Below are 27,384 nucleotides of genomic sequence, written 5' to 3' on the forward strand. Positions count from 1 at the left end.
TTAGGGTGGCCACTACTCTTGTACCATCTCTCAGGATTCTTGCTGGCTCTCACTGCTGACTCCCTAAAATCAGTTCTGCAGATTCTGTTAATTCCCTTGTTTTAAATGGGGAATTAATACGTTTTCTGTGGTTCTGACCTTTTTGTCTTCAGTCCTTCACAGAACTGCTGCTGATAGCACAGGCAAATGTGCCTGCCTAAATCCTGCTCACAGGAGCCTTCCAGATAAGTGTTTCTAGGGGTGTCCATCGGGTGGCAATGTGACCTCACTCTTTTTCTGCTTCACAGGCTGGCTCCTGCCCTGCAACTGAGAACGCCGCATCTCGGGAGCCGCTGGTAAGTTCCTCAAGAAGCAGCATTGAATTTCTTGTTGATAACACGAGTTGTTCTCTTTGCCACATAATTTTTCAGCCTTTGTTTAGCTTTTTTAAAGAGCTGGTGCTTTGTGGGAAAGGTGCTGCTGCAGGTTGCCATGCTGTTCACACCTCTGAATTCTGATCTGTAGCCACAACCTCCTGTGAGCCTGGGGTTAGACATGGGTGGCCTGGGCCACTGCCTGTCCTGAGTGTGTGCTCTTGTTCAGAGCCTCTTTAGGAAAGGGTCTGAAGAAAGCCCTGTGCAGCAGATTCATAGATTATATTATTCAGCAGATTATAAAAACCCCTCTGCTGCTCAGAGACCTCATTCAAGCTGTCTTTATATTCAGAGGCACTCAGAGTGAGCTTAGAAATGTTTGTCAGCTGGCAGTGTGTGTAATCCAATGTTTTTACTCTAGAAGTGTTTTGGAAAGGGCCCTGGGATTTTTTGTGTATGAGGATAACTAAGAGAACCCTGTTTTGTTTGCTCTTTTATGGTGATGCAGAATGGGAAGTGAGCCACTACTCCTGGAGCTGCAGTATATGGTTTTTTACAACCTTGGGTTTTTTTTTTTTTTTCCCTTCCTTCCTCTTCAGCCATCTATAAGTCAGCCAAAACCTTGACAAAATTCTTAGCCAGTGTTTTCATCCTAAATGTATAAATCTCTGAGTTTCTTCTGCAGCTTTCATTTGTTGATCATAGTGAATACAAGCTGTTTGCAGGGAGAAGACTAAAGTACTTGTGGCACTGGCCACTTCAAAGTACTTTTATCAAGTAACTCTGACCTAGAGAGCCCAGGAGATGATTTTTAAAAGAGAGAGATGTGAGTAAAGACTGTGAACTGAGAAAAGTCAGTAAAATGCATCTCATGAAAGGGCTGTTTGTGAGGTCTGTTGCAGTGACAGTCTCTCTTACTAGTACCACTGTGCCATCCCTTAATTGCATGGATATCTGTACATGAGATTACCTGAAATTGTTATTGTCACCATGTGCTTTGTGGTGGATTTGGTGGTTTGTTTTTGGAGGGGGTGGTTGTCTCTCCCTTAGGGAGGTTAGGGCAGGCAGATCATCAGAGCCTGCGCTGGGCAACAGCATGTTCTTTCTCATGGCAGATTCTAACATTACCTTAGATATAATTAATTTCTTACTGTATATGTGACTGCAGAATTGCTCAGAGAAAGTGCGTAGCAGTTGTGTATGTTTCTGTTTGGGTGGATATTTTTACTACATAAAATTATTTGTACACTTAAAGAACTCCAACATAAACTTTACTCTCACGATGGTGAGTCTACCATGTGAGCTAATTAGAGCCCTCTGAAAGGTGGAGGTTTCCTTCTTATTTTTTCATTAACTTTTTAAAAATAATAAACTCTTACAGTCTTTGTCACATTTGTTTAGGAGTCATTATTGCTTCCATCTGCTCCTCTGTAGACGCCTTATTAAATGAGCAATTCAGGTCTGTGAGCCAGATGACCTGACTTCCACCATCCTGCTGTGGCTTCCCTGTGGCCAGGATCGTGCACGCTGCCTTCCACACATGCAGGAGATCCTGGCCCATAAACCAGACTCGTAGGCACATGGTGCCGTGTCATAAAAGTGTTTACGGAAACACCAGAGCGAACTGTGGCACGAATCCAACACATGGCTCTGTGGGGGAGCTGTGTGCTCCAGGGTATCATCCTGGACTTCACATTTGGTGGTAAGCAGTTGAAGAGTCCAGAGGAGGGAGGAAAGTCTCATGATCAAATTCTGCTCTGCACCCCCTCACCGTTTTTGACTTTATTGGCGAGTGGAAGGACTCGGTGCTTCACAGGACAGACCTGTTTGGAACATACCAGTACACAAGAATGGGAAAGCAGTAGAGTTAAAACACTTTTCATTGTATCAGCAGAAGTTGTTACAGACTCAGGCTGGTTTTGTATTGGATTTGTGATTCTAGTGGATACTACCCTTCTAGGTGTTAAGTACAGCACCTTGCCCTGTGCACAGGGGCACTGTCTTCTGCCTACCCTACAGCCTGCTGCTTTCAGCAGGAATTCAGGAGAAGCCAGGATTCCAGTTGTTTGCACAAGGACTTCAGCATCCTGCAAGATCCTGTAGCAGACCCAGTCTGACACATCATATTGTGTCCTGCATTTGGGTCTTCCAGGATACCTTGCAAAGGTTTATGGCCCTACTGAAGCCTTCAGAATGCAGTTCTACAAACTCATGTTACAATCCAAACTACTCTTTCTCCCACCCACTTTTGATGTTTTGAGCCACCAAACTGGAGATAACGGACTCCACGTCCATGCCATTAATCCCTTGAGTTGTTCAGTGTCCTTACAATAAACTGTCCCAGCTGAAAAATACTCCCTAATAGGAGGTCACTGTGTTAGAGCAGTGACAGTGGCGGATGAGTGGGAGGGGGCTGGGGACAGCTGTAATTCCTGCAGCAAAGCGGACACTCATTTCCCTGGCTGTCGGTCTTGGCCCATTAAAATTTGCCGTGTAGCTCCATAGTGGGAAGTGTAACCTTGTGTTCACAGAGTGTCAGCATCTCGCTCTGCTGCTGTTTACAGCCACGTTTGTCATCGTCAGCGCAGGATCAGCTTCTCCTTGAGTCTGGCTTATCAGTGAACACTGCTGCATCCCCTGCTGCTTGGAGCAGCCACCTCTGATAAGCCCCTGAACACTTGTGGAATTGGAATAGGTTTGTCTTTTTACAGCCACTCAAAGCAAAGTCCTGGTTTGTGCAAAGGGTGTAACTACATAGGACAAACTCTCTTTCAGTGAGGCTAAACCTTTAGAAAATCCCCTTTACATCAGGAATCTGTGTTTTCTTGGTCTAATATCTCTCCAGAATGTATTTAAATCATCTGTTTAGCTTGTTCTGTTTCTTGCTAGCAGAGTCTTGTAGCTTTTTAACCATCCTGTGCTGCTTTTGAGGTGTTTTCAAAAGCCTGTATATTTTTGCTGTTGGCCTTTCCTTTCTTCCCAATCTGCTGCAGCCTGAATTACAGCTCTGAAGGTTGTGCCTGTAAGAGCCTCCGACAGAAACCCGGGCTGTAGGGAGAGCCTAAGGAAGGAGAGTTGTCAGTGAGGCCTTTCAACATGTTGCTTGTTTGTTTGCAGTTTTTTTTCTGTCACAAAACATACTCATTCCCTAGCTGGTGCTAGGTATCTGGAAGAAGTACTCATTGTAAATATGAAAGTACTGGTTGTAAATGTAAAACACTCTGTTGGTTGCTCACTAAATTACAAAATCCTTGGATCAGGATTCTTTTGCAGATTATTTAATTTTTCTTCTTTTATTTTTAGCATGTTCTGTTTCTTTCTGTTTCTTCCTGCAGATAGGAGCAGTTAACACTGAAATATGGACATTTTATTCCTTTTTTTTACAGGCTGTTGAAAGGTACAAGTTAACAAGAATTACTGCTGCCTCTATAGCAATTAGTGTAGAGTTGTTGGAATGTGCTGGAGCCCTCGTGGCTTTTCCCCACCCTTTGTTAAATTGATTTTCAAATATTTAAGGGTCAGGGTAATGCCCAGAACACTTTAACTTCCCTTTTTGTGCAAACATCACAGAGTACACGGCAGTGAGTGACAGACAGTAGAATTATTAAATCCTTTGTGTTTTGTTGTCTCATTTTACACCTTATCTGTTCTGTTAAGCTTCCTCTCAAGTAGTGTGCAAGTACAGAAAATTTCTTTCAGGTTTTTGAGAAAGGAGCTTTGCAATTGAGATTTTACTTTTAGCTCTAACTGGTGTAATTAGAAGTTGATGGAGACTGATCCTAACAAATACTGTTGTCTTTACAACAAAACCATGTCTTTGAACAAAACCATGAGTGGGAATGAGGAGAGGCTACAGATTTGTCTGTCACAAGATTTGAGAGAGCTTGTTGGGGTGCATGTTAGTTAAAAGTACTCAGAGTCTACTTTTTTATAAACAAACCACTGGGCAAATTAAAATTGAGAATCCATGTCCCTCTTCTTATGAAGGAGTAGATAGATGTTCTTTCTGCCCTGTCAAACCCTACAGAAAATGAGATACATGAGAATTTTAAGTTCTTCTTTGCCTGAAATCACTGTTTGAAATGAATTCAAGAATGGTATTTTCACTGAAAAACTCACACTTTGTTTTTCTGGAACACATTTTTTAGCAAGGTATACCTTGTAATACCCTCATCCTTTCTTTTACATTTCAAAGGTCTTAGTCTAGAGTTGTAGAAAATTATGGTGTTTTTTGTTTGGTTGGAGTTTTTTTGTTTGGTTTTTTTTTTTAATAAGAACTTCTTTCCCCAGAAATGATATGAGGGACTGGAGTATGCTGGAGGGACACTCCCCATCACACTTCTACCTTCCATTTTCCTATCCTTTATTGTTTGAGACAAGATTTATGCCTGTTTACTGTACAAATTTTCCATCTGCCACAATGGGTTTGTTCCTGGTGGTGGCATACGCTGAATGATTCTCTAAAAGTAAATCTATCCAGAGGGGATTTCCAGGCAGCCAGAGTCAGTAGGCAACTAACTTACAGCCCCCAGGGAAACATTAGTCAGGGTAATTTACCACTGTCAGCGGGAGAGGGAGAGAGACCTCAGCTCCACGACCTCCCTCCTGCCCGGGCAGGATCCTCGTGTATGATGATGCTGCAGTTGGTTTGGGGAGGACCTTAACGTGCTGCTGTGACATCCCAGTGCTGGCCAGTAATTCCATCAGGCTGTGGAGGGCAATTGCTGTGCAGATTTTGGGTTTATTGGGCCATGAACAAGGAGCCAGAGGTGTATGACTGCCACACACAATGTCCTTTGGTTTGCTTCAAAGAGAGCTCTGTGATTTACTAAGCAGAGCTCTCTTGTGTTTGACCTTCTGATAAGTTCATGATTATTGGGTTTTGCCTGTTTTTCTCTCTTTCTTCTGGGTGTTCATTGACTTCTTTTGTCGTGATGCAAAGTGCACTCGCTTAATCTGTCGATTCCTTTTACTCTGTTGATTTAGACAAATATATTAATGTGTGCCGAGCACACAGATGCAAATTGACTTACTGAGCATAGTTAAAGAAACACTGCCATACCAGGTTAAACTGTCCATTTGAGGTCAGTGGAAAAGTTTGGAATTCCTTTAAATCTCAATTTTAAAAGAGGGTAGACTGTAATAGTTTGGGATGTAACTTGTATTATAGCATTATATATTCATTTATGAGAGCTAGAAACTTGCAGTAGTCACAGGCCAAAGCAGGTTTAAGACCCAATCAGCCTGTACAAAATGTACTGGTGGCTCTGGCTGTCCCCAAGAGCTGACAAGTTAAATGACACTTCAAAGTGGTGGATGAGGCAGCAGAACCAGGACAGGGACAGTCTTTCTCTGTCACTGACAGGGGCATGAGTTAGTAGTTTACAATCTTTTTTGTGCACTTGTGCAGAAAAGAGCTCTGAAAGCAATTCCTGCTTGCTTTTCAGACAAACCAACACCACTGGTCAGAAGACTTTAAAAATGGTCTTAAAATAGTTGTAATACTCTAAGTTGTTCTTTACAAACACACCAGGAAGTTAAAGTAGAGGGAATTAGGTTAGAGTCTTCTATAATGTTAGTTATGATTTGACTTCCAGAGATCCCAGATCTCTCACTGAAAGTAAAATGGAAGTTACAGTGCTTCGAGACACTGGAAAAACACACTGGCACACAGTTATGAAATACTTAATACTTGGTATTTTCCCCTTGAAAGTTCCAAATTTTTTATGTTCTTGTGCTGTTTGCGGGGTCTGAAGGTGCTACACCTACAAACAGTATTTTACAGCTCATGTCCTGCTTTGCTCAGCTGGCAGGAGGATTGGGAGCACTTTGCTGTGTGCACCACGGCTGCTGGAATGGGGGCACGGCAGAGGTACCTGCGCTGGTAATGGTAATGGGATCAAGGTGGGGTAAAGGCATCATTCCTGCTCTGCATGTGGAAGCTTTGCTATGTGCAGAGCAGCTTGTAGAGGGCAGCAATTGCCCACAGTTCTCTCTGCTTGGGGAGAGGAGGGACCAGCTGAAGAACTTCACCAGACTGACTGCCTGCCTTTTTAGCTTCTTGAAATAACTTTATGCAGGAACTTGTTCCTTGGAGTGCCTCTTGACTCTGCAGTATTAAATTCCTACTCTGAACAATGTTGCTAGAGATTGTTAATTCCTCTCCTGCCTCTAACACCACTGGAGAGTTGGACTCCTTTTGCCCAGGCACTGCCTGTGTCATTGTTACTGCAACCAAAAAGAGTCTAGTGACAGCATGTGATCCATATAAGATTATAGCTGCCTGCGTGGGATAACTTCCCTCATTTCTTGCCTTCCTCCTTCCTTCTTGGCCTTCCTCTCCTACTTTTACCTGGGAGATCATGCCATTAGAAAACATTTCCAATGTCTGTGGCATCTTTGTTGTGCCTCAGATATGTTCATCACATTAAAAGTGAGGTAGCGGGGGCACAAAAGGCAGAATATTCAAGAACCTGAAAGAACATTCTCTAACCTTGATACACAGGAATACATTCTTCAGATTCTTCTGATGCCAGCACCTTCAGAACCAAGATTTGCCAAACTAGGAAGTTAAGAGTTCGTATGAATCTTGGATTTGGAGTCCCTGACCAACTTACTTGAGAAGGAATTTTCACTGCTTTTCATATTTCTTGTATTTCTCCATATGTCACTTACATTGCAAATCATTCCAAACAGCCTAATAATTTTTTGGGGGTTTTATTTGTTTTTGTTTTGTATGCACATTTACATAGCTCCTCTCTTTGTTACATTGTACAAACTGTGTCCTCTTCCCAACTGTGACCCCCTAGCACACCGCTGCTACTTTGAAAAGTGTCATTCTGGAAAAATAACAAAGAAAATATGCATGGCTCTCTAGTGAAGTGATTTTACAGCTGTAGAGAAGCAAGAGAGGGCACTCACAGTATGTGCTGCTTCTTTACATTATCTGTTTAATCTTCTGGTCAGAGCAGAATTTTCCTCTGCTGTCAATGTTCTGGTGTTTTGTCAGGCATCTGAATGGCCTGAATGATGATATTTCTTGGCATACAGTTGAACAGTAGAGGACATCTTGCTGGAATGGAGATTCCCAGCTATAAAGTGAGAATTTCCTGTGTCGTCCAGCTTGCTTCTCCTGTTTGTTTTGTGTGCCATCCTGAGTGATTCCTTTCCTCCTTAAACATCTGCACCCTTCAGATGTTTGCAGACAGTTATCACATAATTTCTCCTTCCCCCCACCCCCATCCTGGTCTCTTAGCCAAGCTCTACATATTTAGCTCATTTAATCTTTCCTCGTAAGTCAAGCCCATAATTGACAGCTCTGACACAGGGAGTCGTATTGGTTGCACATGCTGCCAACAGGATATAAATACTTTCTGTGCAGTGATTGAGAATTACAGACAAGACTGAGATGAGGCTGCCCCCCGACCCCCCAACACTGGATTTTTGAAAACCCCTTTCTCAACTCCAGTTGCCACAATTCCATAAAGATGGACTTAGTTTCCAGTCTAATGGTCAGCTGCCAAGTAGGCTTCAAAGTAGTCGTATCAGGTCCCTTGGGAAATTCAGTGCTGATGCCCCAAGGGATTCCAGTCTAAATTCTTATGGAGGTGGTGCTGTTGTCCAGACTTCCCCTGCCAGGCATGCAGGTGCCTCAGGCTGCTGAAGGCCATTCCTTCTGGGAAGGCAGAGTGGAGCTCCCTGAAGGGAGTGGGTCCTTCACTGTCTCTGCCAAGAGGAAGCTTGGAGTGCCACTGATCCCGCTGGCATGGCTGTGAATGAGTTCGGGGTTCTTGCTTGTACTTGCAGGAGCTGGGAACCTGGAAAGGTGTTGCATTGGAGGAAGAGGTAGTTGCATGTCCATGAATTGGCACACAGAGATGTGTTTCCAGTTAAACTTATTTGGAGGTTGCTTTAGATGACTTGTCTCCTCAGGTTTGTTGCATTCTCCTGAAGATGATGGGTGAGCTAAGGAAAGTTGGGGAACTGGTAAATGAGCTGCCTGGCTTCTTATGTGTGTTCTGTGAGGCTTGATATGCTGCAGCTTCCCCAGTGGGGCTGGTTCACAAACGTTACATGTATTATTGCCAAGCATGCAGCATAAAGAGAACATTTATGAAAGGGAATATCAGAGGAAACATTATAGCAGGGACCTTATAGCCTTTCCATTATTATGGTTTAAATCTTGACATGGTCTTTATTTGCAATGACACTGGGACCAGTAAAAAGTGTTTTTTCTCTTCCCCTCCCCTCGCCTTTCTCCCTCCTTTTCATTCTTTTCTTCCACATCCTGTTCTGAAGCTGTGGTGCAGAGATACAAATCGTTAAACATGCGAGTCCTCAGAGAGCCAGGTTTCAGTTTGTGTGGAATCAGCCCCTTTTGACTCAGAAGTTGCAAACCAGATGACTCACAGTGATGCATGTTTGTTGTTTTTAATAACTGTCATTTTGCAAAATATGGTCAAAGCTTCAAACCATGACTTCTGGAGTAGGGGTGGTGTGTATTTATTTTTAATTTGGGAGACTAGAAGCTGGAATGAGTTTGTCGCTGCAGTTGTCCCTTCAAATCTGAAGTAGAATAAAATTACAGCATTGAAAATGTGAAAGATTTTAGACAAATTTTGTTCCTGTTACCTGAAAAAAAATTTACTTTCTTAATGAATTACTTGAAAAGGTTCCAGGTGCCAAACATCTGGTGGGATTGTAGGCCCCTGGTTTATGTTTATGTTTTTTAATATATACCCAAAGGGACAGGTTTCTTAAAAAGGAAGCAGTCAGATGTTTTGTATTTGTGGAGTTTTAAAAAATAAATGCCATTCCTGCTTTATCACTTCTATTTCTAAAAAAATTGTCATCTATCTCCTTTCATTTAAAGGAAGGTAGCAAATGTTGTATTTTAGTGGCAAATTTCTCCATCAGTAAAATCTTGTAGCAGTATGGAAAATAGGAAAATAGCTACACATTTAATTTTCTAGAGATTTATTACTGCTTGTACAGCAGTTTGTAAACTCTAAGCTCAGTATTAAGTGCTTTATGACTTTTTTTGTATGTTTTAGTTCTTAATTTGCCTCAAGAAGTATTGTTGTAATTTGTTGAAGTTCTACAGGTTTGTTTTGCAGGTCAGTTAATTTGAAGTGTGGATTTACAGCCACTTCCTCCCAGCAGAGGGGTACCAGGATAAAATCTGTGAGAACAGGATTTGACCCTAAGTGTAAAAGTGGCCTTTTGACAGAATTTGTCATGGCCATGGGTTTTCCTCCAGTTCAGTTCTCAGATTTGGGTGCTTTGTAACCATGTCTGTCATGATTTATATTATGGTCTGTTGCAATTGCTGTTGCACAATGAAGGGCTGTGCTCTAGTCCAAGGGAGACGGACTCCCAGCCTACCTCAGCCTGTTGCTTCTTGTTAGAGAGTGAAAAAGCAGCTACTGATTTAAAACAGAGTTCAAGTTTGCGTTCTGCTTTTAGGCTGAGATGGGACATCTCTCTAGTGGTAAAAGTGCTAGAAAAAGCACATTGCCTTTACTCTGAGGAAATACGTATCTGTGTGCTGGCTACTGCTGGCCAGCTGTAGTCTGATTACTTATTCCTGTCAGGAAAGAAATAGGTTTTGGTCTTGACTGTTTTAAAGTAAATGTACCTGCTTGTGAAAGATAGTGAAGTGGTGGCTTTGGAGGCTTAAGTTGTCCTCTCAACTGCAAGCTATCATAGCAGCAGAGCAGGATTCCCCACCATGATATAGAGGGACGCCCCTCGTCCCCAAGAGACGAGACGAGAGTTCAGTCTCTCACCCATACAGTGCCTGACTTCCCTCTGAAGCTGCCAAGAAGGATGCCAATTTTTCCATTTAGCTGACTATTGTATAGACCTTAAAAGGGAAGGTTTTAATGCAGTTGGCTGTGATATAGACTGTTAAAGGGAAGTTATTTATTTTAACTGGCTGCTGTATGGATTATTACGAGGGCGTTCTTTCAACTGCAGCTGTATATTGACTGGTGGATGTGCTGGGCTGTATTGGTAGTAGCTGTCATATTGACTGTTACAGAAAAGATCTGTATTTAAGCCATAACACTGCACTGGGATCTCCCAGGCAGGATATTAATGCTAATTCATCTGCTCACCCCCTGCTGTGAGTGTTATTTGTTTAAATCTGTAGAATCCCACAGCGCATTTATATCCTCGCTAGAGTGAGCTCCGCTCCCTGTAATTATTTAACATTATATGCTGATATAAATTGTAACAGTTAAAGAATGGTAATGAGTAGCAAAAAAACACAAACTTAACCTTAGAAATGGCAGAGTCAGCTCTTAAAACAACAGCCAGCAACTTTCACTGTTCCCTGTCTTTTCCCAAGTCCATATGCACAATATTGTGCATACATTATGTGTGTGCGTGTGTGTTCATGCTCGCACTGGCAGCAGTGCCAGGCAAGGCTGTAATTATGCAGAATGTACTGTGAAACTTATGCACACTCTTAATTACATACAGTGCCTACGTACAGCAAGTTTTATCTCTCTGCAGCTCAGCTCCTTGATGAGTTGCTCTGATAGGTGATTGGAGTTGGGGCCACCACATCGAAGGAGGGAATGGAACCCTTGGGTTCTCTTCCCAGGGAATTGTGTCCCAAGGTTAAGCTGAAAGCCATCGGGTGTCACTGTTGCTCTGTGTAGGCTCAGCTGGCAGTGGATTTGTGTGGCAGTAAAATCTGGACTTTGGAGGTAGTATTTTTGGCTATAAACATCCAAGGCATTTACACATAATTTATGTATAAAGTGCATGTCCATACACACCATTTAAGTGTGGGTGGAGTGAGTGGAGGTAGCTCTGTTGTGTGTTAGCTGACTTTTTTTGCAGTTTCTGTTGCCTGTTATAGCATTTGTGTCCCAAAGTGCCACACAGGATGGGCATCTACTGCTGAATAGCTTTGCATTCTGCTCTGGAAGTGACTGTGGTTCAGTGGAGATGACCTGATTTCTGTATGTAATTTGCCTGTGAACATTAACCTTTTTGGATTTATGATGTGACAGCTGTGGTGTAGAAACAGCAGAATTTATATTCAGTTTAGATTTCTTAAGAGCTTGGGAACTACAGGGATTAAAAGGTACTGAAGACATTTTTAAGCTGTAGTATGTGTGTCAAAACTCATTGAAAAGTCAGGTTGCATTCAAACAGTTCATCAATAGCATTAAAAAAATTCACCAACTTAAAATGGAGATGACGGAGAAAAGCCATGTAAATAGCAAAGAAAACGTGTTTTAAAAAGACTTTATAGTCCGTGTCCCTTCTGATTTCAGGTAGGGAGTAGAAGCTGGAGTAAGAGGAGCTGAGCTTGTGCTTGATTTGCAGAGCAGCGTGATGGTCGGTTGGGCTGCGTTGGCAGCATGGACCTGTGCCAGACTTCACCACAATTCATACTGTGTCAGTTTAATAAATGCACTACTTAAATTATGAAATTACAAAAGAAAAAAGAGAATGCACTTATTCAGACTCTTAATACATTAAAAATAAGGCATTAAAACACTGCCTTTTTTTTTTTTCCTTCCAGAATCAATAATGAACAGGAAGGGTTGTAGACATTAACAGTCATGGACATTCAAGCTCTTATACATAAATTATCTTAGAAAAATGCACATACGACTTGAATAATGTAAATACATTAATGCATTTAATAATTTAAACATTAAAGCGCATTCAGGAATTCGTGGCAGAAGCTGTTCTGAGATAAGGAACGGTCCTGGAAGTTGTGTGTCCCGAGATCGATGGCTGGCTTCTCCTTGAGAAAACTCTCTGGGGAAGTCGGGCTGTACAGCTACAGTGACCGCCTGTCCCAAGAAATCCCAGGGCATTACCAGCTCTCCTGCCTTCCACCTCGTGTTCTCTCTCTACCACATGCATGAACACTTCCATGCAGGACATCTCAGGGTCCACAAAAGACCAGCGTGCATTTTGACATTATTTTTTCTGTGTGGACTGCAGTGTGTTTAGAAATTAGGTGAAACAGCTTCAGAGAATGAAAGTTGGTAAGACTGTCAGCTGGAGAGAGTGAGGTGTGGGGAAGTAGTGCTCTCCAGGAATGCTTGCCTCTTTCTTGAAGCCTGAAAATCACAAGGTTGGCTCCAGTGTAATGACAAATAAGGGGATTTAATCTGTTCTTGCTCCTCTGCTCTTTGAACCACCTTCAGCACTGCAGAAGCACCTAACAGGAACACCAGGGTCCCCTCACACAATGCATTTTCCTGAGGATTTTGAGCTACGTAATTTTTGATGATGTACTTAAATTTGAAAGGTGTTGTATCCACCCCTCATGCCACTTTTCCTGGGTTTATAGCCTTGTTTTTCTTGCCTCTCCTGCAGGCAGGTGCTTTGGAGGTCATTTGCACCCTACAGCCCCACTCGTGAAGTGGTATAAGGTATCGTGCTTAGGCCTAGATACTGATGGAGCTAATGATGGATCTAATAAAAAAGAGCTTAGTCTGATCCCAGAGGGAGAAGAGTTGGGTTGGTTAATTAAAGGAGCCTGGCACAGAGCACCTAGTAATTATAGGTGCAAGAAGTCTGAATTTGAAGAGGATGGTGCAGCTGGAGAGGGATAGGGAGGCACCCAGAGCTCTGCAGGCTGTGGGCAAGAATGCAGCAAAACCAGATCTGGAAATCAGACTCTGGCAGAATTCCTTGGTGAATTCTTATTTATTCAATTTTTTAATGAGGACCTGAATCTCTCGTTATGCATTTATGTTTTTGCATGCACATGTGTATGTACAATTCTAGTTACACCCTATGGCTGGGAGGGTGATTTTATTAAAGACCAGAAGATTGAGAGACAGATGTTTTAAGAGACACAGGCCTTGCCCCATGGTAGTTTGGGATAATTAATGCTGACTGCTGCATTGGTTCTATTATCAATGCTGCTAGGTTGTTATCTCCAGCCCAACACCCAGGAGCCTGTATCACTGTGGGGCAGAGGGGCTGATGCCACCAGGACCTGCTGGGAAATTGCTCCTGAACTCTTATGTAGGTGTAGGGTGGGGAGCGATGCTTTGTCATCACCAGTGCTGTCTCTTTATAGTTAAGTTCCTTAAAGCAGAATTTCTCAAACTTAGGTTAGAACTCCAAAGGGATGCAAAGGCTTCAAAGGGAGTCACAAAGTCACTCACCAGTAAACAGCATTCTACTTGTAATTGCTATTTGGAACTCTGTTCCTCCAAGTTTGAAGAGGTAGCATTTACTTCAGTAATTCTTTTTTTCCTGAGTAAACTTGATGCCATCTCAGCTGAGGGATGTGGGATGAGCCACCACAATAAATGAGTGAAAAAGGGAGTCAAGCTTGCATAAATTTTGAGAAGCAGTGCTTTAGCAATTTTTATTTCCTGGGGTTAAGTTCTGCAAATCCTGAAATGCCCGAAATGGATCTATTAACTTCACCTGATGAAACAGAGGCAGTTATTTTTTCCCCAGTGGATTTCTCAGTAGACCCCATCTGGGGAAGGTAGGACTGTCTGTGCAAAATGTATCATTAGTTTTAGTGCTCAGGATTAAATAATCAATCAAGGAAACTGTAGATCTTCTGTCCTTTCACCTGGTGCGCTGTATAGTGATGGGTGGATCACACTAGAAAATGAAATGTTAGTTCTAAGGATTTTAGATCAAAAGATGAAAAGCACCTATTTTTCCAGCTATAGGAGAAGATGGTACACAGAAGAAAACTGCTCTGAGAATTTGACTTGTGTGCTGACCATATGTATGTGCTCCTTGGCTGTCCTAAGTGTAAAATATACAAATGTTAACTTAAGACACCTTTTTTTAACTGTTGAAATGGCCAGAGGAAGGCTCATGGTCATTTTGCCCAGTTCTGGTGAGTTTATAGCTCTGATCACCTGTACAAAGTCAGAACTGAATGCCCTCTGTTTTCCCACCTTGAGCAGGCAGTGCCCCTGTGTACAGGGAATAAACCTCAAGCCTCCCACACCTGAAAGGGCGCAGCATCGCTGGTGGTAGGAAGGGGTGTGTCTGTTGGATGTGGGAAGCTCCTGCAGGGGATTTTTCATAATCCTGCTGAGGAAAGGACTCGAGCGATGGGATGCTCTGGACGTGGCCTGCAGGGAAAGCAGAGGAGTGGGTGGGGATCTCCCTGGGCTCTCATGGCTTAGCAGCCATGTTTAGCTGGATTTAGGAGGTATAAGCATTTATGATAAATTCTACTGCTGTATCACAGCCTGCTTTCTGCTACTCTAGCTTCGTCTCCATGGGGGTATTCCATACATTATCCCATTTCACAGCCTGAACTTTTCCCCCTACTTAGAGGATTACATGGGGCAGAGATGTAAGAAGAAAGGGAATCTTGACACTACTCCACCTTTTTATCTCTGTAACTCCATGTATATCTATCTGTCTGCTCTCACAGGGGCCAGGCCTTCTGCCTTCCAAAACCCTGCTTGGAAATTGCTGATTCAAGCAGGTAGCAATTTTAGAGCGCCTTACGAAATAAATGCCTCTTGTGTGCTCCCCTGGCACTGGGATTTCCTCTCTGATTTATCTTGCTCAGGTCTGCTAATGTCCCTTGACTAAAGGGGGCATGGTGTGATGGTGTGAAGGTCATTTTCTATATGCAATATACATTTCTGCAATCTTGGTGGGAGGATAGGACATCTGAAGCAGCATATCCTGCTGCGAAAAGGAGGAAGAAAAGGATAGTCTGGCTCTTCTTTTCACAGCGTCTTGTGGTGGGATGAAGGTTTTGACAGCCTAATTCAGCATTTAGAGAAAGAACCAAGCAGAAAGATTCCCCCTCACCCACTCCTTGCAGCCCAGCTGTGACAAACTGACAGATAATTAACAAATCAAGACCTCCTATTAGCCTTGTCCCTGATGCATTAAAGCAGCTCCTATGTTGCATGTGTCCTTTAGCAAATGCCTGTGCTTTCTGGCTGCAGGGTGAGGTAGGTACATCCCTTCAGAAAGGTAAAGGGGCCTCTACGATGTCAGTGCAGAAATATTTCCAGGAATAGAAGCTGTCTCTAAAAGGAAGCGGTGGACGGTAGGTGGGAGAGTGGTACCATGACTGAATGGAAGCTACTCTAATGGTACAGTGTGTCTATGGAGTATCTTCTGCGAATATAGGACTGAAAGGGCTGTATGGAATTGTTACTGAATCCCTCTTGTTTTTACAGAAAATGACATGAGTTGAAGCAGCAATTGACAGGGCAGTTTTTCTGACTGGGACTAACCAAGCCTGTTACCATGACGTGCCAGGAAATGTGGCTTGTGGTAGAAACAGACCTAATGTTAAGATCTTAATATTACATTGCGAGCAGTGAACTGGTGCCTGTTCCTCTCTGTCCTCAAGTTGTTGGAACTGTGGGTAAGCCCCAAATAAGCTGCTTCTCTTCACTTTGGCTCCTCTCTTTTGGAGAAGATTGACGAGGAGTGTCAATATCCCTCTAGTTCAAGATGTTAAATAGACACAAGCCACTGGTTCAGCTTAACACATGTTGAAGGAGAGAGAGATACCTAATTGTATCAAAGCCACTCTTAAGTTCATGTATGTGGAGCCCATCAAGCTGAAAGCATCCAGACAGCATCTGCTGTTATCAAATCACTCTTGAGTCGAGCTAATTAAAATAGAGCTTCATTTTTCTGAACCATTGTTTGGCAGGAATTTGAAACAGGTCTAACCCAATTTCTGTGTGTTTATGAGCCTTTATTATATCAAAAGTACTTTTCTGTAAATGTACAGGGCAGTGTTAAATGAATTGATCCGCACTGTATCACTGTAGATGCACTGTGGGCTTCCTAATGATTTCTCTTTTAGCTTTTTCCAGATATAACCCAGAAAAGCCTGCTTTGTCCCTTATCGTGTCATCTTCCTTCTCTCTTTTCCTTTCTGTCTCACTCTCAAGAAAGTAAATGTCCTTGTATCTCTTTCTTTCATATCCTCCTCCTCTACTCTATTGGGATTTTTGTATTATTAAAACATTTACACATTTGCTGCCACATGCAAATGCAGAATAATAAACCAGGTCTCTTTATACTCCAGACAAGAGCAGGAGGTCTCTCACCGCTGATTTTTACCCCATTCTCATCCCTTTTGGTTACAGGGGATGGAGAGGAGGGGAATCTAAATGTTGCTGTGTTGGATCTGTTTGATGTAGGATTTTTTTCCTTAATTTTTTATGTTAAACATTTTATATTTCAGCGTTCGAATTCTGGGTATCGTATTCCTCTTTGTAATTTGCTACATACCAAGCACAAAAGTAAAAGAGATGTAGAAATTTCTCCCTAAAGACAAGTTGCGCTCTGTGGCATGTGAAAGCTAATTCATGAATATTCTCTGCAGAAGGGGAATACCACAAATATGGCCAGTCTGTTCAGAGCATCTGAACTGGAGTGGCAGCCCAGTGAAACAGTAAAGTCAGGAAATAACTATTTTTCTGGTACCCAGTACAGCCCAAGTTGTTCATATGATATTCTTGAGTCTTAAATTTATTTCTGAGCAGTGGATTCATATTACAAAGAAAGAAAGTTAAAGATTAGCATTAAGTAAAAATCCTGACAGTGATCTATCATGAAATATCCCTGCAAAGGTGATAAAGACTTTGGACTTTTAAAAATAGATGGAAAAATACAAAATAAAACCTATTTTTCTGTATAATTCAAGGAAGTTTGTTTCTTTTAACTCAGTTAATTCACCTTGGAATGGAATGTACGTGTATTTTATTTTGTATTTAATGCAGTCTATTCTGGGTGTGTATATTCAACTCCTCTGTACAGCCTGAGAGCATTGCACAGGAAGGAGTTCTGGGGGCAAGTGCAGTGTTCTGCCATAAGCAAACCTGTGGGGAAGGTTCTATTAGATGTTCCCAAGATTGTGAAGTATGATTGTCTCCTGTTCTGTGCTTTTGGAGAGCTTGTTACTCAGAAGTTTGCTCTTTTGTTCATTGACAGTGACTCTCTCCTGATTCCTCTTTTAATAAATTTAAGTGAATTTAATGCTGGCAGAAAGCAGCAGAGTCACAGCATTCAGAGGACACAGCAGGGACGTTGTGCTGTGTGCTTTTTGTGTAAGTCTTGTAATCAGACCTAATCTGGGGGCCCTGCTGCTGGGGGCTTGACTAATCTATTTATTCAGTTCCCATCTCCTTTCTGAGCCCATCAAGGTGTGCAGTGGGTACTTGTCTTTCCAGCAACCATCCTGTCAGTGTGGTCCCTTTCCCAACTGAGGGACACAGGCGATGGCTTTGAGAGAAGAGTTTCTGGTAAAGCACAACTGTAGAGGTAAATCTAGATACTTTTACATGCAGAAATAATTCAAACAACGTTTCTGCTCACATCGTGATGAGTACAGAATGAATGTCTCAGATCAAAGAATATCTTCATAGGCTTTCCAGCATTTCCTGCATGTGCAGTTGTTGCTGTAGTTTCTACTGCAGAAAGAAGTTTGCTATTCTAGCAAGAAACACTCTTTCTTTTTGTGTTTTACAACACCAACAACAAAGTCAAGCATTTGGTCTAAGGATCCAAAAGCCCAGGAAATGCATCTCTGGGGTTCCTTGTCAATTTGGGACCTAATGAAATATAGAAAATACTCAATAAAAGCACCCTTATTACTTTAAATGTTTAAATGTGGAGTTTTTAGCCATCAGGTTAATGTTTTTGTGTCTTTTTTTGATTTGATTGTGAGCACTTTTCCAGGTATCTCTGCCACTTGAGCACTAATTGGATTTCCACAGATAAACGGTGCTAGCTGCAGCCCTTACATCACTGTGTTTTTACTTCATCATCATTTTATTTGTTTTTACTGTAAAGGTTAATAAATCTTGGTGTGTTTAGAGTATGAAACAAGGCAGGCAGGCGAAGAACTGCAATGTGAAGGGGTGAAGTTTTATATGCTGCTTTCTCAAGTCAGGGGTGGGAGGAGGAGCAGCTGCCCTTTGTGGTGGTTCTAATGGGCTGCTGGGTATGTTAGTCACCCAGGGAGTGATCCATAATCCTTAAGATAAAAAGCGTTGATCTCTCCACTAGTTCTCAGACAGAGCTGTAAGGCATTGGAATTGGGTTACCATTGATTTAGGGTGGGGAGAAGACTGTGTAGTGTGGGTCTGCTTAAAAAGGGATATGCGGGATTTATTTAGCTTATTTAATTTTTTAAAGAATATTAGAAGCCTTTCAGTGCAAGTGCGCCCGAGTTCCCTGTGGATTCTCAAGGAAGTTAATATAGTACTTGCCAGTGTTTTAGGGAAGAACTTACTCGATGGCAGATTTTAGTCAAAATTTAGGCTGTAAATAAATTTCTGTGAGAATTTATCAAGGTCCCAGATGTTTGCTGTCTCATTCATTTGTTCAGGAAAGTGTGTATTTTTTATCTTTCTCATGGTTTCCTGGGAAGAAGGTGAGCTTGACTTCCTACCACAGCAGAGGTTTTCCAGCCACAAAGGCAGTGTAGAAGCCCTTTTTGGCCCTAGGGGGATTGAAACTAGTGCATTTCAAACACCAAATTTTGGACTTTGTGGCTTGATAGAAATCGATTGACCAGCCTGTACTTGAGCCAAAGCAGCATTAAAGGCTGAATGTACTTTTTTTCTGTTACAAAGATATAAAAATGCTTTGTAGCGCCTTTGGATCAGGTGCAGACTCCTGAGAAAACTACATTACAGCCTCGGGTTTCCAGTCATTCCAGTCTGTAGCAGCAGTGGCCGTTCTTCCCTTGGTGTTAATTCCCTGCTGTGGACCCAGATTTCAGAGAGATTGTTGATGCTTTATGCAGCATTTGTCAAGGAAATGGCTGCTTTCTTTTTTTTTCCTGAAGTGAGTAATTGTTTATTAATTTTTCAGCACATAAAGAGCATAATTATAATAGTCCCTGACATGTGCTGGCTGTGCCAAGGTTTAAGAAAAATAAAACCCAGTGGAAGTGCTGTTTTGAACCATCTCTGATTTTTCAAGCCTTCCTGCTTAGGACCCAAATTTCTGTGTAGGAATTTGGGACAAGCACACAGGCGTCAGTTTAATTCTCTGTAGAACTACTTCTCTTGGATGTTTTAACTCAGTTTAGGACAGTGGGATCTTACTCAGGTGTTTTGAGAAAGAAGAGTAGGTGATCAGTATGCTGGATTTTTTGGTACATGCAATTTTTTGGTATGCACAGTGCTGTATAGGTTGAGCAGCATCCTGGATTTGTCTTGACACTTATATGCTTTGTTTCTTTAAGGAATGAATGTAACATCCATGAAAAATGCTAGATTGACCCCAGGGGAAAATGAAGTGGGCCCATTGTTTGCAGAACATTTATGGTCTGGACAGCTACTGTGGGAATGTTCCTGATGTTTGCCATTTTACTGTGTTTCACCCGTTACAGAAGAAGCAACCTAAGAGTTGACAAGGAAACTCAGTTGCTTTTGAGGCTCGTCATGCAAGTTGCTGGACTTGAAGGAGGAATTGTGTGATGTGAGCTTCATTCTGCTGAGAACTGGACAAAGACAAGGGACGCAGCTGCTTTTGAATCTATAAAATTATTCCACTTGCAATCCCCACAGACAGGGCAGCTCTGGCCAATCAGGCTTCTTGCCCCTTACTTTGTTTTTTCCTTAATGGGGCAATTAACAGCAGGAACAAAGTGCATGGTCTGCTCAATCTTATTATTTGTGTTGTAATAAATATTGAGGAGGCCAGTTGCAGACCAGCACCAGGCACAGTGTGAATACAGAGGAAAAGGACCATTCTTGTCCCAAAGAGCTCTAAGAAAAAAAAAAAACAAACACCAAAACTGCAAAAAGGTCTTCCAGTGTTTTAAGTCCTTCTCCTTTTGCTGTTTCTTCCCAACTGCTGTGGTTTGCATGATTTATTGTGCACCTGTCACAATTTCCAGTTTCTTTAATGTTTTCAGCATGAAACCTTTTGTTTGTTAGATTCTGGTGATCCAGATAGTTTCCTCCAGTATCTCTTATATTGATTCCATCATTCAGATCTTCCTCGTCCTAATGTCATCACAGCCCTCTGACTTCAGCCCTAATTGTTTGGAGCTTTATTGATAAAACATTCATTCTCTAATCTACATTTCCTATGATTTAAAAATTCTATGAAATGGGGTTCTTGAAATAGGAGGTTTGAGGAATAGTAGCTTGCTGGTTTTTCTTGTCATTTGAGTCTTTTCAGTCTAAAACATCTTTATAGCTTCTTCTGCAGATGGGTTCTACTTTTGATCCTCTTGGACTAAATCTAAACCATTATATTACTGGTTTTGTCCAGTCCCTTGACTCTGGAATTAGAAGGATCTAAGTAAGTGTGAACAATGATCCTGTTCTGGTGTATCTCTGATTGATTCAGCCTTCTGGAGTCTCCCATTCAATAGTGATTTTAAGTAGTCGGGCACAATTGTTAGGTGTGACACAGACTTCTATCCTCACATCATTCTCCAGCTCCCTAACATGTCAATGAACATCCTGTAGTCCTTGTCTGCCCTGCAGCTAAAAGAATGAAAATGTAATAAATTACAGCTTCATTGGTTTTTACACTCTACACATGTGAAGGGAACGGGGTAAAAGGGATTTCTTTCAAAAGCTGCTGTATTTGAGCTCTTCAGTAATGGCCACATGGATGGAGAGGAGTGAGGAAGGTGAGTTGGAGGTGCTGTCATCTGCTCCCCTGGAACCTGGATCATGCATTTTTTTTCAGTTGTGGAGCCAGGGACTGATCCTAGTTCTGCTGTAGTGAGCATCTTGAATGCTAGGTCATTACATTCCTTTGGAGTGATTGAGCTCAAACAGCTTGGCACTTGCATTAGTTTTACAGCATAGCCCCAGTGATCCCTAAGCTCCCTCCTGTAAGAAGGGAGAAGCAAGTTGTGGAAATTGGGTACTGTCATGGAAAGTCATAAAAAGCAGATTCTCTTTCCTACGTCTTGCCCTTCTGTCTGGCATCTTTCTTAGGTCCTGTGGAATCAGTTCAGTGACCTTGTCGTGACTGCTCCCGCCTGGGGAGCCAGCTCCCTCACCTATGGTGTGGGACACGAGCTCTCTAGTCCATGTCTGATCCTCGGGGATCCTGGGCGTTCAGCGCTGGGGTTATTGCCATTTTCATGTAAACAAAACTTCAAATAACTTGCTGCCAGTTGGATTGCAGGCGATATCCCCCCGCACCCCCACCGTGCTCGTCTCGCTGCAATTCCTTCTTTGGTGGTACTGGGGATTACAGGGAGCTTGCAACTTCAGCTTAAGCAGAAGTACAAAAAGGGGATTTTTAAAGTTTATTTTCCCTCCAAAAGTGAGATGATTTCTCTTCAATAAAAAGTTAAAATGTTTGAACTCTAGAAAAAAGGTTCATGCTGCTTACTGGTTAAATTTATTATGGCTGCATTATCAGTTTAATACATTTAGTTTGCTCTTCTGCTCATATTTCTTATAAGATGTTTTTCCAGCATTTATCACTTCCCTGTAACAGTTTTTATTGTGTTAAGCCTGATGTTATGAAGCCTCATTTGGAGGTGTATTTCTGAAATAAAAAAAAACATAGCTAGCACATTTTCTCTGCAAATGAAAATAGTTACTGTACATTTCTTTTAATGTACGTGTAAAAGTTTCTGGTTCTTTTTAGTTTTATGCTTGAATATTATTCCTCTTAAAAAGACAGGAATTTTGTCAAGTTTGTCCACTGTGTTCTCAATCGAATTATAAAAAACTGAAGATGACAGATATTTCACTTTGAAAGGTGACTACTACACAGACGAAGTTGCTACTTTTCATAAGGGTTTTTACTCCATATATCAATGTGTTTTAAGAGAGGCTTGGGTCAATAATACCATGCTTTAGAATTCCCTAAATACATATTTACACAATAGACCTTAAAATATATTAGTCTATCATGTCAGCTCCTGTACACTTCTATCTGGGATGTTTTATGTCCTTAACATATGATACAATAAAACTTTATTTTAGATAGCATTTTTCATACAAATTGTATCCTAAAATGCGCTGTGGGGTTAAATGAGACTTTCACAAGGTAAAAATTAAAAAAAAGCTGAAAGGTGCAGGAAAATTAAGGGCTTTGCATGGGATAGTAGTATTTAATTGAACAGAGGAAATCTGAGTGGAGAATACACTGAGCTGAGAGCCTGCAAGTGTGATTGGAGCTGCAGAGCAGGATCCCTGGAAATGGTGAGGTTATGTGAGGAAAGGCTTATTCTGTGTGAATGAAGGAGGTGGAAGGGTCACGCCTTCAGGAGCAGCTGGAGGAAGTGTGGAGTAGCTCCTGGAACAAAGAAGTTGAAAGCAGGGACTATGTGGAGTCACTTCTTTGTAGTGGGAATAGCAGAAGAAATGAGGGGAAAGTATGTTGGAGGGGAGGAAGGCAGCCGAGAGCGTGGTGTGCCAGCTGAGCTGCAGGGTGGGATGGATGGGAACAGGGTGGCAGAACACCGGGGATCTCAGCTGCTCCATCGCTGCTCGCTCCAGCCTGGCCCCGGCACTCCGCAGGCACAACACACTGACAGCTCACATGGGTTTTTTTCTGGCTTTTATAATTTAAAAAAAAAAAATTTTGGTCACCCTATTCATGTAAATTAAGTAGGGCTTTTTTGTATGTGATAATTATAGATAAATGTATTTAAAGTAGATCTGGATTTTGTAGTCCTCAGGAAAAAGAGGAAGAACAATTTTTCCCCCCGTCCCTGTCATGTGTTCGTTTTAATGAGCAATTTTAAAAAATTGAAAATAAAAGAGGAAAATGAATAGGTGTTGAACCAGCCTGTGATATGTAAATGCCAACTAGTAATTACCTAAAACCTCAATTTTCTTTCTGTTTCATCTTGCAAAACATTTCATTTCCACTGAGTGAAAACACTTAATTTGGGGCTCTGACGGCGGGAGGGGGCGGCGGCTGCGCCGCCAGGGGGCGCGCGGGGTCCGCGCGCGGCCCGGCCGGGGGAGCCGCTGAGGGAGCGCCGGGGCCGCCGCTGAGGGAGCGCCGGGGCCGCGGGGCCTCGCCCTCACAGGGTCGGGGTGGAAAAGACCTCCGGGAGCATCGAGTCCAGCCTCTGACCCAGCACTGCCTTGCAGCTAGACCGCAGCACTGAGTGCCACGTCCGGTCTTTCCCTGAACGCCTTCAAACACGGTGACTCTACCACCTCCCTGGGTAGCCCCTTCCAATGTCTAATCACCCTGTGAAGAAATTCTTCCAGGTGTCCAACCTGAACATCCCCAGGTGCAGCTTAAGACTATGTCCTCTTGTCCTGTCGCTTGTTTTCTGAGGGAAGAGCCCAAATCCCACCTGGCTACAACCTCCTGACTGGGAGTTGTAGAGAGCAAAAAGGTCCCCCTGAACCTCCTTTTCTCCAGGCTGAGTGGGACCTATGACAGGGACACGGTCGGGACCAGTTTCCTCAACCTTCGTGTGGGTGCCTCCGAGTTAGGTGTCATTCATAGTCCGAGTTCCCAGTACCTAGGATTTTCCCTTTTTGGTCTTGTATTACCATTTTTGGTTGGTTTTTTTTTTTTTTTTTTTTTTTTTTTGTTTGTTTGTTTGTTTTTGTTTGTTTGGGGTTTTTTAGTGTGTTTTTCTTTTTTTGGTATTTTTTTTTGTGGTTGGTTGGTTGGTTGGTTGGCTTGGTTTATTTGGCTGCTATTCTATATTCTCTTAGTTACAGGTTCTTCATCTCGGATATGGCTCAAAGTGTGTTTCTTTCCTGCCTTTGTTCCCATGAATCTTGCTTTTCTGCCTCCCATGAATCTTTCTTTAAATTGTATTTTTTTTCTCCCTTGCTGCTTTACATGAGGGCTTTGTCATTGGTGGTACAACATTTTTAAACTTTTCTCCATCCAACTTTGAGATCTGCCAAACTTTGTAGGTTTCTAGGTTATCTCTCAACCAAAATAATTCCTGGGGTTCTGTATGTTTTCATATAAATCTCAATGAAATCACAGGAGCTTTAAAGTGTTCCCGCTCCCTTGACTGACCTGCAGTTCATTCCTTTACAAATGACAAGTGTTTTCTGTGAAACATGAATTTCACATGAATCCTGGGGTGCAGATCACTGAACTGGGACAAGGCTTGTCCCGGAGGAGGAGCAGGGCTGGAGCGATGTCCCAGGCCCAGCTGGGCGGGAGCGCTGATGGGATGCGGGAGCAGTGCCTCCTTAGTGAGATATATGGCTTCATAATTAGCCCCTTGCATTTTTTCCGAGTGCTGGCATCAGCGTTCTATGATGTGTTTCCCTGATTAACAGCTGCTTTGCAACTATTTCCGTGTGCCACCGATAACCATATTTGTCAAGTTAGTCCTGTCAGGGCACTGATTTCTTACTAAAACAGAGCATTTCTGTTGCAAGGGGTTTTCTTGTTCACTGTTGTGCCAGGCTTTTAAGTCAGCCCTTGTTAAAATGTAAGCTGGCTTTAGCCTGATGCTTGTTAACAGGATTCTGGGTATCTCCTTTAGAGTAGGAGTGTAGAAACCTTTCACAGACAATTTAATCTTCTGAGCCTTGCAAACATACAGCCGTACACTGAGGGGGTGTTGCTGTAGGCTAATATATTGATCAGTTCCATTTGCCCTATAGCTGTGGCCTTCTGCTCCGGCTGAAATAGGTTGAGTGTTTGTTGATACTGCCATATTATTATTTTTTAATACACTGGAAAAAAATTAATTCCAACTTCTTTTACATACGTCATGTATATTGCCAGTGTTGATTGCTTCCGCACATGTAATGTAAACTGTCTGTGCATAGTTCATGGCCTGGGCCGCCTCTGCTTAATGAAAAGAAGTGTTGCTTTTAAACAGATACAGATCCACTCAGAAAGACAAAATACCATCCCTTGCAACGTATAATTCAGACCCAACCTTTACATCACAGGTCATCTCAAAGTCTCAGTCTATCAACAAATGCTGTTTAGTAATAACCTACAGAGGGTTCCCAGTATTAGGAAATCTATTAGAGCTCTTACAGGCTGTGCTCCCAGTGTCTTTTGAATCTGTTTCCCATGTGGAACTCTCTTGCCAAATCCTGTGGAACTTTTATTGATGAAGATAGTTTACATTTCTGTGAATTTTTTTTTTTTTTGAGTTGGTAGAAAATAGGCTTTTGCCACAGTATTTTAAATTTCATGGTTTATTTTTTTAATGCAGGCAACTGATGAAGTAGCTTAGATTGCTCTATTGGAAACCCTGCAGCTTTGAGCACAATAAGAAATAAGGCTGTCTTTATCTTCTCCATTAACGCAAAAGGGAGGGAGATTAGGAATGAGGGACCTTGGCTGTAAAATCCAGGTGCTGTGCTTCGGCCCAGAATTTTGCCAGCCTGCTGCTCTCCCGTAGCATCTGCAATAAAGTTTCTGTCTTTATTTTATATCTTTGACATTGAAGCAGAATATTTGGCCTGAATTTATGTCATTTGTCCAGTTGCAAATATAATCTATGAATAGTGACATTGATCTTTTAATTGGAAAATCAAACCATAGGACAAGACCTGCTGCAGGATTCCACCCATCTCCACCCAGTCAGAAAGATGTCTTTGTGGATCCTGTCACTGCAAGAGAGGTGGTGGTGGGAAAGCAAGTTCATGGAACTGACTGGCTTTTAAAAGCCAAATTCACTATCTTCCTTTAATACAAATATGTACGTGATCCATTAGATAAAGCCAGTGTGCTCGACAGTGCATGCTGGCAATCTAAGAATCAAAGCAGTGATACAATACTCATTATTTGGCAGTGTTCTAATACTATAAAAATTTGGAGAAGTGTTACAAATGTTACAGAAATAGTATGGAACAATGTTAGCAGCTGAGTCAGAGTGCTATTTGCCACATGATTTTTTTGGCTATACACAGGACTGCAAGTCTTCTCATTTTCCTCCTCCTTTTTCTGTTGTTTAAATTATGGAGTGCAGTTGCTCTTGTTTGTGCAAAGAAAATGATCCATAGAAGGTAGGGAAATTCTTGTGTATGTTTGTTGAAAATATTGGCATTTTGACATGGCCAAAATTGCTTCGTAAGTTGCTCGTGTATACAAGATGAATTACAAAAATGAAGACATTTCAGCTCAGCCTATAGGACAAATGTTCAGAGGTGAATGCAAACACAATATCAGAAACGTGGGATTACCAGAGGGAGGAACACATGCCCTGGATTCTTTTTATGGAGTTTGTTGTTGCTTGTAATTTTATTTTGTTTTAAGATTAAAAAGACTGCAAATAATGGAAGAAGTAAGGCAGGGGAGAGGTAAAATAGAAGTTCATTTTGGAGTGAAATTTACTACTGAAATGTTTATGTTTTTATAAGGCAAAAATGAGCTTTAATAAAGGGTTAGAATCACTGAAATGTTCACATGGTTGTGATTGAAATAGCACAATGAAAAATACTGCTTATTTCTTACGGGTTTTGTAATACTTAAAAATTGATAATTAAATATAAGAGCTTGCAGAACTGCAAGTCTGCAGGCCGTTCGTGTATCTCACTAAATGTGGGAGGGAGTGTTAAGGAGTATCTGAAGACACAAACAAGTAATTATTGTTAGAAGGAGAGTGGCTTTGATATGTTCACGTGTGTGTCGGTCTGCTCATTTGGGCATCCTTCTTATTCAGCATATTATCTTAAGGTTATTAGTTTGGGCGCTTTATATTTCTGCATCTGGCACAGCAATATCAGCACAGTTTAAATCTGCGATTTGCCTGTCACCTGCATTTCAGCTGGAGACAGATCAAGTGCACATAAATGAAGCCAAAGTGTACTTTATGTGGGGTGTTTTGCTCTACTGTTTTGTGGTTCAAAATTACTGAATGTAAACTTAAGGAAAAAATGGAGGAAAACAAGAAAATGAAAGGAATTAAAAATACCCCATTCATTTTATCCTCCCAACTTTGAAGTGTGCTGGGACTTTGTCAAATTCCCGTTAAAATAAATATGTCAATTTTGTCTCTCTTCCAAATTCATTTATCATGCTTTTTTAAAAGGTGTTTTCTGCTTTACCTGATGTTTAAATTGGATTCGCTCGTTTATGCTGTTCTTTGCTGTATCCCCCATGTTTTTCTTAAATGAATTAGTAATGACAGCGTACT

The 27,384-nt window shown here is 41.8% G+C and overlaps 1 protein-coding gene across 1 annotated transcript in view; it reads left to right on the top strand.

The window, feature by feature from the left end:
* Window positions 1-27,384, top strand: part of PEX14 (peroxisomal biogenesis factor 14) — a 70,897-nt gene that overhangs the window by 4,452 nt on the left and 39,061 nt on the right. The window contains exon 2 of the mRNA XM_069034638.1: window positions 288-335. Coding sequence (XP_068890739.1) covers window positions 288-335 — 48 coding nt within the window. The remainder of the gene's footprint in view (window positions 1-287; window positions 336-27,384) is intronic.

This window comes from Aphelocoma coerulescens, chromosome 21, assembly GCF_041296385.1.
Source record: "Aphelocoma coerulescens isolate FSJ_1873_10779 chromosome 21, UR_Acoe_1.0, whole genome shotgun sequence".
Lineage (NCBI taxonomy): Eukaryota > Metazoa > Chordata > Aves > Passeriformes > Corvidae > Aphelocoma > Aphelocoma coerulescens.